This window comes from Choloepus didactylus, chromosome 12, assembly GCF_015220235.1.
Source record: "Choloepus didactylus isolate mChoDid1 chromosome 12, mChoDid1.pri, whole genome shotgun sequence".
Classification (NCBI taxonomy): domain Eukaryota; kingdom Metazoa; phylum Chordata; class Mammalia; order Pilosa; family Megalonychidae; genus Choloepus; species Choloepus didactylus.
Window position 1 is genome coordinate 94,005,866 of NC_051318.1, and position 13,880 is coordinate 94,019,745.

Genomic DNA, 13,880 nt, shown 5'->3' on the forward strand with positions numbered 1-13,880 from the left:
AATGGCCAAAGCTGGAACAATCTGAGCAAGAAGATAAATAAAGTAGCCCTGGACTATAACCAAAGTATAAATACGCCAAGTCCATACTGATAGAAATAAATGATGGAATAAATAAGTAAATGGGGCAGAAGAGCAAATCTCCTGAGCAGAAAAATTCTGAATGATTTATGTAGATATTTCGCAACCCCCCACTCCTGAAGTGTGGGCCGCCCACAGTGTCTTCCTTCCGAAGAGTGCAGCGTGGAAAGTGGGGAAAGAGTAACTTTACAGTGGAGAAGCCTCACAACACTACATGAGAGAGCGGTGATCAAGGTCACCATCAACAGTGATATGTCATGCTGATAGTACGTACCCTTGAAATGATGTGATGACAATGGTATTTCACATTTGTGAATTTCCTCCCCCAAACCCACAACCCCAGTCTAACCATGAGAAAAACATCAAATAAATTCCAGTAGAGGGGCATCCTGCAAAATCCTGGACTAGGACTCCTCAAAATTGTCAAGGTCACCAAAAACAAGGAAAGTGTGAGAAACTGTCATGGCCAAGAGAAGCCTGAGGAGATACGACAACAAAACATAATGTGTTACAATATAGTAGACAGCAGCTCTGGATGGAATCCTGGTATAGAAAAGTACATGAGGTAAAAAGTAATGAAATCTGACTTTAGTTAATAATAATATATCAATATGGGCTTATTAATTGTGGCAAATGCCCCACACTAATGGAAGATGTTAATAGGGGAAGAAACTGGGTGCAGGGCATATGGCAACTCTCTGTACTATCTTCTCAATTTTTCTGTAAATCTAAAACTGTTCTAAAAAAAGTCTTTTTTTTTTTAAAGGAACTGAGGCTGTGCGACATCCAGTGGAAGCAGTATAAATAGAAACAGAGTAACACCTGAGTCACACACTAACACTTAACAACAGAGACTGCCACTCAGTGACAACAGGTAGGCTTGACACGCAAGAAAAAATGTAGTTTTATCTATTTCTTGTAGACTAATAGGTTTAGGTCCATCATCACTCCTGTTGTAAACCAATGACAATTAGCAAGAATAGTTTATAAGCCTGGCAAGAATTAGATTACCTTTTAAAAAATTTATCAGAAACACAGTAACTTAAAATGACTTCAAGAGACATTTTCAAGTTCATTCACATGAAAATTTTCTTTGAAACTTTTCAAATAAAATAACCAGGCCACTGACAATTTTTACCCCACTGCTTTTAAAAGTATATTTTTATGTAAGAAAATTTTTCCAACAAATTAGATCAAGTAATTTTAATCAGCTAAGCAGCAAAGTCACATTCGTAAAGACAGCCCTCTTCATATAAAACTTGAATAAAGAAAGAGGAAAGGCATAGACATCAACACTCACCTTCACTAACAAGCTCAACTCCTATTCGAAAAAAAAAAAACAGCAAAGCTGATGGGTTGGATATTTCACTCATTATAAAAGGAATGAATGAATTAAAGGCTGCTTTTAAAACAGTCAAATGTTAAGTTTTTAAAATGCTTCAAGGGGCCACCGACAAGAGCCACTGTTGACTGTATCTCTACTAGGTTAAGGGCTTCCTGGTTATTATCCTACTCTCTCAACCCCCAGCACGCTCAGTCTTGTTATGTCTGTTTACAAACGATGGAACTTAACTCGTAGAGGCTAAGTAACAGCTACTAACTGACAGAACTAGGACCTGAACCCAGGTCTGTCTGACTCTCCACTTCTCCCTACACCACACAAATGGCAACCTTACCAGGGCAAAAAACCCAGTCTAATGAGATCCCACCCTTCGTTTGAAATCTGCAGGTCTATATTTAGAATCAGAGCTCTAAGTCTGACAGTAATCCGTATATCTCAGGAAGATATTTTCTAAGAACAAAAGAAGTACAAAAATCTTGAACTTAGGAGCTTGCTGTTGGTTACGGTATTGGTGGAATAATTCTGAAACAATTCTTCATATTGTAACTTGAAGCCAATGATTACATAGATGGAAGGTGTTGGGAACCAAGATTTCTTCTATGAGAAAAGGAAGATTCAAATATGGAATGCAGGAAGATAAGGAAGAACCCTATGGAATTGAATTTAAATTCGAGGTTTCAGTATCAACTCCTGATATTTTCTAGCTCTGGCCTTTAAAGGGGTCTAGAAGTAATGACACCCCTCTAGCAATGAACATACTGACCACTCAGATCCTGGTTCCTAAATACTAGCTCCTTCCTCCTTAAAGGAACAAAGTCTTCTTGGAGAAATAGCTAAATTTAGGTCTGAGGCAAGGAATGTACAAGGTGAGTGCCTGGGACATCTTGTGCAAGAAAGCAAGGAAGTACACAAAGACTATGGGGACATGTCACAAGGACAGAGGAGCCAGCCTGGAGAGGCTCCCACTGGCCAAATTTGGGACAATCTGAGCATGAAAAAGAATTAATTATGGTAATGGACTATAATGTACTGATTTTTTTAATCCATTAGTCTACAGTGATATAAGAGACTGAAGGGAGGGAGGGAGGAATAGAAATAAATTTTTTCACAGCAGAATGCCAACAATAAACTTAGAAGGAATGACAAATATGAAAATCACCACTTACAACCCCTACTACAATAACTGGTGCAGGGAAGGATCACCAGTGGATGCCTACATCACCAGGTAGAGTCATTGGGGGACTCACCTAGTCTCAAAGCATCATCGCAGCATTACTTGTTAATTACAAAGGTGAAAATGTGCCTTTATAATGGAGAGAGCTAGCAGTTACCACATTAACAAAGAGTGGAACAACCTGACATTATGCGTCTTTGATGTGATGAGGTAAGAAGTAGACAACAGGAGTCATGTAGTATTCTTGGGGGAAAAGTTGAACATGAATCTAATCATGAGAAAATGATGAGACAAATACAAAACAAGGTACATTCAACAGCACAACTGACCTGGTCCTTCAAAAAGTCATGTAATAAAAACAAAAAACAATATAAAAAGGGAAAGGGGAGTTCAGATTTGATTTAAAGAGATTAAAGAGACATAAAAACCAAATGCAACACAGTAACCTTGACTAGATCCACCACCCTCTCTTTTTTAATCCACCTATAAAAGACATATGCAGAACAACTGAGGATGTTTGCATATGGACTATGTATAAATTATATTCTGAATTAATGTCAATCTTCTTAGACACAAAAATGGTCTTGTGGTTATGTGAAGAATGTTCTTATTCTTAGAGGAATAAGAACTTAAGTATTTCGGAGTGAGGTATCATGATGACTGCAACTTACTTTCAAATGGTTCAGCAAACAAAACACACATGTGGAGGTGCACACACAGTGATTAAGTAAACATAGTAAAACATTAACAACTGATGAGTCTGAAAAAAAACCTAGACTCAACTGGATATTTGGTGATATTAAGGAACTATAATTAATGTTTTTAGGTGTGATAATTGTATCATGGTTGTGTTAAAAATAAAAGAGCCCTTCCTTCCCTTTTAGTTACTTACTTTGTATTTACTGATGAAATGTTTGGAATTTGCTCCAAAATAATACATCCATGAAGAGGGGGAGTAAGGGAGATATAAATGAAACAAGATTGGTCACGGATTGGTAATTGCTGAAGCTGGAGTGATGGTATAAAACAATTCATTACATTACTCTCTTTTTGCTTATATATGAAATTCTCCACTGAAGAAGTTCTAGGTTCTAATTCTGATTTAGCACTAACATCTTAGTCATTATTTAAACTCGGTCCAGTATTCAAAGAAAATGACAATACATAAAGATCAGTGAAATAAATCTAAGTCTCCAAATCACAGATTGGACCTCAGCAGAGTATGATTTTGAGGAGATGGAGATGGCCACAAGAGTTTTACAAGTGAGTCACCACGTTACAGTCACCCATGATGGTTCCAATGCTATCAGTCCTCTTCTATGCCACTTATAAAGAAAAAAGTAAAAGCACACGGAGCACAATTTCAATTTAAAATTGATGACGTGTATTCCCTGGAAAGCAGGGCAGGAAGGGGTGGGTACTAAACAATGCTTATAAAACACAACTTAAAAGACCACCTAACAGGGAGAACCTAAGATGGCGGCTAGGTGAGACAGGGCAAAAAACACCTCCATGAAATATACTAGATAAAAACCGGAAAGTGACCCAGAACACCAGGTCCAGTGATGCACCAAATGGACAAGGTCTGCTAAAACCACCGGGGCCATTCACTTGGTAAAACCGGGAGTCTGCATCCTGAAACGAGTGAGTAAGCTGGCTGAAAAGTCCCGCGGCCGCGCTGCGGTTTGGGGAAACTGGGGGATGGCGTTTGGATATGGACTAGTCCTTTTTAAAAAAAAAAAAACCCAGGAGCAGCTGCAGTTACGACGGTGAGAACCATACAGTGAAGCATGGCAGGAGCAGGCTGTGCCAACCTCTCAGTGTCTGGGATGGAGGACAGACCGTCGCTGATTCCCTCAGGGCCAGGGGTGCAGAGGGGAGAGCCAAAAGGAGAGAGAAACCACGCTGCTTGCAGCCTGCTCCCCGGCAGGCCGGAGACACTCCTGCCCAGGGCCGGACCCACAACCCAGAGCTGCGCCAGGAAACCCAGTGTGATGGGGAGTGTATCCCATGGCACTGCGCACATGCCACAATATCAGCCCTGGACAGTGGCCTTGGGTGCACACACAGCTAGTTGTCCTGGAGCAGAGAAGGCACAGCTGTGTGAAAAGGTGGGGGTTGAGATGTCCCATTCAGACATCTTTGCATCAGGCTGGGAGCGCCACTGCACAACCTGGCGGCCCGGGGCTTCCCTTGAGGGACGGTGCGCACTTGTGATGTAGCACAGCCTTCCCTCAGCAGAGGTCCTGGAAGATCACAGCTGAGGTGGGCCCGCTCAGAAAACCCAGGGATGCTACGTCAATGCCGGGGACTTGTGCGTCAGCGGCAGAGAAAATCTGGGGCAAAACTGAAATGAAGGCTTAGACTCTTGCAACAGCCTTGAATCTCCAGGAACACCTGGGAGGTTTGATTATTAAAGCTGCCCTGCCTCCCTAACCACCCAGACACATGCCCCACATTCAGGGCAGAGAACACCAACTACACACCCAAACTGAGTTCACCAATTGAACCCCACAAGAATCATTTCCCCACACACCACAAAGACAATGTTGAGGAGAACTGAATTGAGGGGCATAGGTGACTCACAGATGCCATCTGCTGCTGGTTAGTTAGAGAAAGTGCATGCCACCAAGTTGCAAATCTGAAAAATTAGATTGGTATTTTTTATAACTTGAAAGAACCCTATCAAGCAAAGCAAATGCCAAGAGGCCAAAAACAACAAAAAATCTTAAAGCTTATGATAAAACCAGACGATATGGAGAACCCAATCCCAAACACCCAAATCAAAATATCAGAAGAGACACAGTACTTGGCACAATTAATCAAAGAACTACAATCAAAGAAGGAGAGCATGGCACAGGATATAAAGGACATGAAGAAGAACATGGCACAGGATATAAAGGACATAAAGAAGACCCCAGAAGAGCATAAAGAAGAAATTGCAAGAGTAAATAAAAAAATAGAAGATCTTCTGGAAATAAAAGAAACTGTTGGCCAAATTAAAAAGACTCTGGATACTCATAACACAAGATTAGAGGATGTTGAACAACAACTCAGTGTCCTAGAGGACCACAGAACAGAAAATGAAAGAACAAAAGAAAGAATGGGGAAAAAAAATCGAAAAAATCAAAATGGATCTCAGGGATATGATAGATAAAATAAAACATCCAAATTTAAGACTCATTGGTGTCTCAGAAGGGGAAGAGAAGGGTAAAGGTCTAGAAAGAGCATTCAAAGAAATTGCTGGGGAAAACTTCCCAAACCTTCTACACAATATAAATACACAAAGCATAAATGCCCAGCGAACTCCAAATATAATAAATCTAAATAAGCCCACTCCAAGACATATTCTGATCAGTCAAATACTGAAGAGAAGGAGCAAGTTCTGAAAGCAGCAAGAGAAAAGCAATTCACCACATACAAAGGAAACAACATAAGACTAAGTAGTGACTACTCAGCGGCCACCATGGAGGCGAGAAGGCAGTGGCATGACATATTTAAAATTCTGAGAGAGAAAAATTTCCAACCAAGAATACTTTTTCAAGCAAAACTCTCCTTCAAATTTGAGGGAGAGCTTAAATTTTTCACAAACAAATGCTGAGAGATTTTGCTAATAAAAGACCTGCCCTACTTCAGATACTAAAGGGAGCCCTACCGACAGAGAAACAAAGAAAGAAGAGAGAAATATAGAGAATTTTAACAGACATATATAGACCCTTACATCCCAAATCACCAGGACACACTTTTTTCTCCAGTGATCACAGATCTTTCTCCATAATAGACCATATGCTGAAAGCCTCAATAAATTCAAAAAAAGAAAACAACAACAATTGAATAACTGAATATATTTAAAGCACATTCTCTGACCATGATGGAATACAAATAGAAGTCAATAATTTTTTATTTGTAACTCCACTATTTACTTCTTACATGATATAAAATACAGAAACTCTAATGACAAATCAGTGGTTTTGGACTCAATGTAAAATATGTAATTTTTGACAAGAACTATATAAAGATGGGGGAATGGAGGAGTATAGGAACATAGTTTACGTGTCCTATTGAAGTTAAGCTGGTATCAAAGAAAAACAAGATTGTTATGGATTTAAGAGGTTAATTTTAAGCCCCACAATAAACACAAGGAAATTATCAGAGAATATGACCATAGAGATGAAAAGTAGAGTATGGGTTACGAGAAGTGAGGGAAGGCGCAATGGGGAGTTAAGAAATGAGTGTAGGGTTGCTGTTTGAGGTGAAGGGAAATTTCTAGTAATGGATGGTGGGAAGGTGATAGCATTACAACATTCTAAATGTGATTAACCCCACTCATGGAATGCTAGGGAGGGGTTGGAATGGGAAGATTTAGGCTGTATATATGTTTCTACAACTGAAGAAAAAAAAAAAGACAGTCTAAATAGATGACAATTGAATGCCAAGGATGATCCTGGATGGGATCTGAGGATGGAGGACAGGAGGCTCAAAGGGACACAGTTGGGACATAAGAAAAATAAAAAGAAATATAGAAGGTAAGCTTTGTATCAATGTTGAATTTCTTGAACATCTTAGCTGCACTTAATGGGATTGCATAAAAGAATGTTCTTGTACATGGGAATTGTATATGTGAATTACAGTGTTTGTTCAAGGATGTGTGCAGCTTGCTCTCATATGTTCAGAAGACAGAGCAACAGATGATGGATGATAGATAGGGAGGGAGGGAGGGAAAGAGAAATGGCGGTGTGACAGCATGTTGAAGTTGGTGGATTGGGGTATCAGGGGAGGGGGGTCAGGGTATGCTGGAGTTCTGTGTACGGGGTTTGTATTGTTTTGCAAGTGTTCCTATAACTTTGAATTTATTTCAAAATAAAATTAAAAAAAAAAAAGACCACCTAACAAAATATTTCTGTTCGACTTACTCTGTGAAGTAAATTCAGATTTTTTAAAAATTTCATTTCTTATGATATTATGGCAAGTTTATCTTGATTTTACATTCTGAGTCATAATTAAAAAGAAAAATCCTAGTTGAACTAGTATAAGCATCCAGAAGCTGTGGGGGAGGGGCAGATCAAGTAAGGAGACCCTACCTCCATCATCACTAACTTATCAGGATATGCCAGATCTCCAGGAGCAGGTTTGTAGCCAGTGATGTCAGTCTGGATGTAGATGTGGGTTCGGTAAACAAGCCGCTCTTGTACATCTTCCAGCATCTGCTTTACTCCAGCTGCAAATGCTCCCAGTTGTTCAGCTAATAAAAACAAGGTGCAATCATCCATTCCTTTCAAATTAGAAAACACTGTATTTTAAACAAGCAAAAATATTACTAAATTGTTCAAAAATAATAGGAGCCACTTTTGTTTCAGAGATTGTGGTTCTGTTCTATTTCACTAGGACTCAATGCTTAGAAAAAGTCATTTTAATTTCCTCATTTTTAAACCTGAGAAATAAATTTGCTCATACACCTTCTTGGTGGAACTCTGTGGAATGACTTCTATTATTAATATGAATAATAAAATCGCAATTTTAAGAGTGCTTTGTAAGAGTTATTTGTATGATTTTCTATAGCTTCAAACCAATCCTGAGAGATAGCTAAGGCAGTCCATTAATAGGATTATTATCTCCATTTTACAAGTAAATTGAGTCCATAGATGTTAAATGACTTCTTAACGTTTTCCCAAAGAAAAATGAGTAAAAGTTAAACAAGATATGAGTTTCTATCATATTTCTTCATTTCTAAAATGCCATGAATATTAAGACACATCAGTAATTCAGTAACAACTTTCCAAGGACTGAAAGATTGGTGACCCTATACAATCACATGAAATATTCACATTAATAAGGAAGCCATCTTAAATTCAGAAGCATTAAAGTGTGGGAAAATGTGCATCTTAGAATTAACTAAAAGCAGCAGTACAAGAAACTTGGGAAAAGCAACAAACCCACACTGTCTCCTAAGGAAAGCCGGGGGGTGGGGGTGGGGGATGATTTCTACCAGTTAAATGACTGATTATGAGAAGGGTACCTTTAAATATAAAGAGACCTAAGTATCATTAGGAATATCACGTTTTCTAGGACAATTAAATCAAATAATGAGAAATGTATCAGATGGATAAAGTAAAGCTGTTCCAGAAAATTACTTTTCTTTTTGAAATTTAAAAAAAAAAAGATAACTCATTACTCTGCATGTATGCTAAAATGAGTCCTGCTTTTAAATCAAGAGTATGCATTACAGTCAATCACTTTATGTATTCTGGTAATAGTGTACCTAGTGTACCAGAAATGCCTAACCTAAAACTGAGGGTCAGGTCCCTCTGGATATCCAGATGCCAGAAAGGAAAGTGACTATAATTTTTTAATTACTGATTTGCCCCACACATTAAATTCTTTCCCCATTTAAATTTTGCCCTCAGTCACAGAATAAAGATCTCTTGATTCAAAAGGGCAGGGAATTCAACCTAGGTTTCAAAAAATATTAAATATTTTTTAGAGGGGGCCTAGTTTTCAACATACAATCTGAACTACAGATATAACTTAAAAGACCATTTCTATTTATCATTTACCATTGTTCTGCACATGATCTTCAAGCACCTCATTTTTAAGAATCCCACAAAGTTCTGATAGAGTCTCTAAGTGAATAACATGAATGATCAATGGCCTGAAGACATCATACAATGACACACACAGTTTCTCCAAAAGTACACTAAAAAGAAGGAAGAAAACACAGTTATTAGAAGCAATCATCTTCTCAGGACTCTCTAACAATATGAAGGCACACTGATTTCTTTTAGCCATTAAAATTAATAGGTAAATATCTACTGGAAAATAGTCTCTGAGAGCATGACAGAACAAAAAGTAAAAGGTTGAGAGTAATTCTGTAAACTTTTCTGCTTTAAAAGCTCAGAATCAATAAACAATCCTTGACAGTCAATTCAAATTAGCTGCCCCAACCAAAAGATGAGTCAACTCATTACAAATTTTATTTGCTTCAGCAACAATTTTGTACATTTCCAGTCTAAAACAATAAAAAATATATATTTTAGTAGACTTAATTATTCTTTTGTATTCTACTTCACCATGAATCAAATGGTATCATTTTCCCAGGAAAGACAGTTTAAAAATTCATGAATACTTACGAGATAGTACTAATAAAACTCTAAGTATTTGGGACATATACCAAGTATTTTGACAAACTTTAAACATCTGAAAAGAGAAACGTAAGTTGGCTATGTTCTTCATATGGTTGGTTAAAACACTGTGCAGGTAATTACAGAATAATACATTATGGTCATTAGCAAATTAAATTTTATAAACAAGCGTTTGAGTCCATTTACCACCTACTCTAATTTTGACGTTGGTTTTGCAAAAAATTCATTGTAGAGTTGATGTTCATCCTGGCAGACATGGACCATAAAGGCACAGCCACTGCGAACCTGCAGTAAACAAGTATCACTAACTGTTAAAGACACACGTTTCCAGCATTTATGAAATAAACCCTACACTTCATTTGTAAAGAGATTATGCATATATATTAATAAAACAACTTATTGAAGAACAGAAAATAGTTGGTTTTCAATGCTGTACTGCATAAGAGGACTACAGGTGATTTTTTAATGCTTTATTTTCTGAACTTTGGACAATGAATATAAACTATTTTTTCTAGTTGAGTAGAGGGTAGTAACAAAAAAAGAAACTTTCTGTATTTTTCTACAGTATAAATTAAAACCACACAAAACAAAAAACACTTCTGCAACAAGAGCTAAGTTAAAATTAAATTGTCAACAGGTATCTACATACTTTGAAACCTCATCTTTCAAGAAACAATATTTACTTGTAATCTTCCTACCTCAAAAAATAGATCAAGATGAGACTATTTTGCCAAGTTAAAAAAGGTTAGTTACCAAACAAATTATCATAACTGAAAGAAAAATTCTTTTAAGTTTGGTGATAATGGAACCCAAAACTTCCTCGCCCAGGAATAGCTCTAGGGTATCAAAATAGCTCAGAGGAAGGTTTAACATTAAACCAAGACAGGCAGAAACTTACCAAGGCACAATGATCTCTGTTATTCTGGCTGGTTAACTCTGTTACAGTACAAGTAATACTCGGGCCCAAAAGGAGCTCCCGCTGATCCAAGTAACACTGGTGGATATCATTTAGGAGTTGTTGGTATCTGATGGGAAGCAAATGAGATTGGAGAATCAACTCTAGACTTCAAATATGTTTATTAAATATGATCTTAAATCCCAAAATAGGTTGCCAAACTTCTAAAGCTGGATGGTCACCTCTCATTTGCCCACATTAAATCTGCTGGAAATATTTATACATATTAAACCAGAACAAACCATAATGTGCTGTAGCACCAAAACCTTTATCTTTCAAAGAAAGATGTATCTTTCAAGAGTAGGAACCTTACAACTACCCAATGAGAAGGAAATCCTCTTATGGGAAAAAGAGCTGCCATGAAAACTCCCCTACGTCAGGTCTGTGACCATGCTTTCCAAAATAAATTGTGCTGCAAGAAAAATCTTGCATAGTATGCAAGGTAATTGCTTAGAAAATATCATGGACATAACTATTTTGGGAAAAAGCTCTTCAAGGGGAAAGCAATTAAGAAATTGAAGAACTTCTGCATACTCACTCAGGGATTTTTTCAGATCGTTGTTCTATTTGTTCAATAATAGTCTGCAGAATGAAGAAAAATAAACAAAAATTCATCTGTTTTGGTTATTTTTTAAATTAGTTAATTTTCTGATTATAACAGCATCTGATTATAACGGTTCATCTTAGAAAACCTGTAAATATAAAAAAGCTAAAAGACCCTAAAAATCACTTCTAATAGCAAAAAATAACTGAATATTTCAGAATATTTTCTTTCAGTTTTTTATATGCATGTGTTTTCTCTTTTTTTCATTTTAAACAAAAATGGAATTATACTATATATCCAGCTTATAATCTGCTTTTCTCCATTAATATTATTTCACAAACATTTTCCTATCATTAAATGATTTCCAATACTAGATGAAAGCCTTAGCAGTGCCTGGCACTTAGCAAACACGCAATGAATTATCATTACAAATATAAACATCACTTTAAATGGCTACATAATATTCCATTGAGTAGACCATAAGTCAACCATTCTTCTACTGTTAGAACATCTAGGTTGGTAACTAAAAATTAGTCCAGTGGTTAAGAGCTCTGGGCCTGGAGTATAACCACCAGAGTTTGAGTGCCAGTTCTATCTCTTAGTAGCTGTTTGAACCCAGGTAAACTGAGATTTCACTTGAGATTTCACTTTCGAAGACGCAAAGCTGGTATAATAGTACCTACCTCCCAGGACTGTTGTGAGGATTCAATGTTAGAATATATGTAAAGCACTAAGCCCAGTGTCTGGTACCCAGTAAGCGATCAGTATTTACTATTGTTTGTTTAGATCTCAGATAGTTTGTTAATAGGTGCCAATATCTTGAATTCCTGAGCATGCAGAAAAGTTAACATAGCAGGACTGAGACTACTATCCTTTGAAAGGCCTGTACAAGGTTGGCCCTTGGCTGGCATGTAGGAACTTGGACTTCAAGTGAGTTCCCACCATTCCTTGATAAAAATGGCTCACCGTGCCTAAATTGTTTCTGCAAACCCTATGGTTTATGTTCAACACCTGCTTTCCTTCTGGGGGCCTGGAATTTGTGTCCATGCCAGGCAGAGGGTACCTACATGGCCAGCCCCTGATCAAAACCCCAGGCGCTGAGTCTTCAGCCAGGATCCCTGGTTGACAACATTTCACATGTCACAACTTGGTGCTGAACAAAATTAAGTGTGTCCTGTGCAATTCCACTGGGAGAAGGCTCTTGGAAGTTTGTACCTGGTTTTCCCTGACTTTGCCTCATGTTCGTTTTTCCCGTGCTGACTGTGCTACATACCCCTTCGTTGTAACAGATAACAGCCATGAGTAGGACTAGACTTCCCAGGGACTCATCAAACCAGGGGATGGGTGGTCTTGGGGACACACTGGGTCAAAAGAGAGAGATTTTTTGAGGCTTTTGATCCATCCTAAAATGTTTTCCAGAAAGGAATCAATTTACATCCCCATCAGCACTGGTTCACCAAATCCTCAAAAGCACTGACTATAATACTTAATCTGCCCACTTCTGACAGGTCAAAAATGCTACCTAACCTTAAGTTGAGTATGTTTTCCAATGAGGTTAAACATGCTCCGTATTTATTAACCATTTACATTTGTTGTGAGTAATGTGGTCATTTTTACATTAAGCATTCATCTTTCTGATTTCTAAGAACTCTTAATATATTAAAGCTGTTAACCTTCTGACCTGTCTGTTGTAAATATTCTCTCCAGTTGCTGCCTTTTCTTTCACTGTTTAAAATTTAGAACATTTAATTTATATCCTTAGTCTTTTCCTTGGTAATTTTTTTCCAGTAATTTCTCCTAGTTTGCATGGTCTGCTTATCATTTTTGCACTTAACTCCTTAGATAACTTAGAATATATTTTGATAATGAAGTCTTGAAGAGCTTCATTTTTTTTTTTTTTCAAATACTTAGCAGATGTTCCCAAAACTATCTGTAGAAAACTCCAACCCTTCTTCTTTGGTTTGGGATGTTTCCTTAAATTCTACAATTTTCTACTCCAATGATCTGTCAGTGATTCTTGAATCAGTATCTCCATATTTTTCAAAATGTTTTAGTCTTCTCTATTTACTGTCCCAGAAGAATTTTAGGATCATTTAGGATCATCCAAATGAAAACCCCATTGGAATTTTTGCTAGGTTTACATTGCAACCAATAAACTGCACTAGGAGGAATTGTCATTTTAAAAATATTTAATCTCCCCAACCAGGAACAAGATGAAGATGGGCTTACCATTTATTCAATTTTTTAATGAGCTTTTGTCTGGTTTTGTCATTTTGTTCATCCTTATACTTCTATTAAGGTTATTTCTACTTAAGTATTTCTATGAATTATATAAACGGCACTCTGTCACATATACTAATTGGTTACTAATGGTATATAGCCACTAATAATTATAAACTCATTTTATATTCACCTACCACACTAAGACCCCTTATCTATATCATTTCTTTTCTAAAAAAAAATTAATCATTTGTATTTGTCTAATAAGCAAAAGTAATCAACTGTACCTGTACAATCTGTACCTCATACCACCAATTATCCACTCTTCTTCCATATCTTCTATAATCAAAATTAAGCTTCTCCAAGCTCAAAAATCAACAACCAAACAACTCATTACAACTGCCTTTCAAGAAGGAAAGAAGGAAGGG

General features: G+C 37.2%; 1 protein-coding gene across 1 annotated transcript in view; it reads right to left on the reverse strand.

Annotated features, from left to right (window-relative positions):
* Positions 1 to 13,880, reverse strand: part of COG3 (component of oligomeric golgi complex 3) — a 66,467-nt gene that overhangs the window by 39,174 nt on the left and 13,413 nt on the right. The window contains exons 9-13 of the mRNA XM_037799993.1: positions 11,227 to 11,270; positions 10,632 to 10,758; positions 9,927 to 10,018; positions 9,149 to 9,288; positions 7,676 to 7,836 (exon numbers count right to left, since the gene is read on the reverse strand). Of these exons, the coding sequence (XP_037655921.1) occupies positions 7,676 to 7,836; positions 9,149 to 9,288; positions 9,927 to 10,018; positions 10,632 to 10,758; positions 11,227 to 11,270 (564 nt within the window). The remainder of the gene's footprint in view (positions 1 to 7,675; positions 7,837 to 9,148; positions 9,289 to 9,926; positions 10,019 to 10,631; positions 10,759 to 11,226; positions 11,271 to 13,880) is intronic.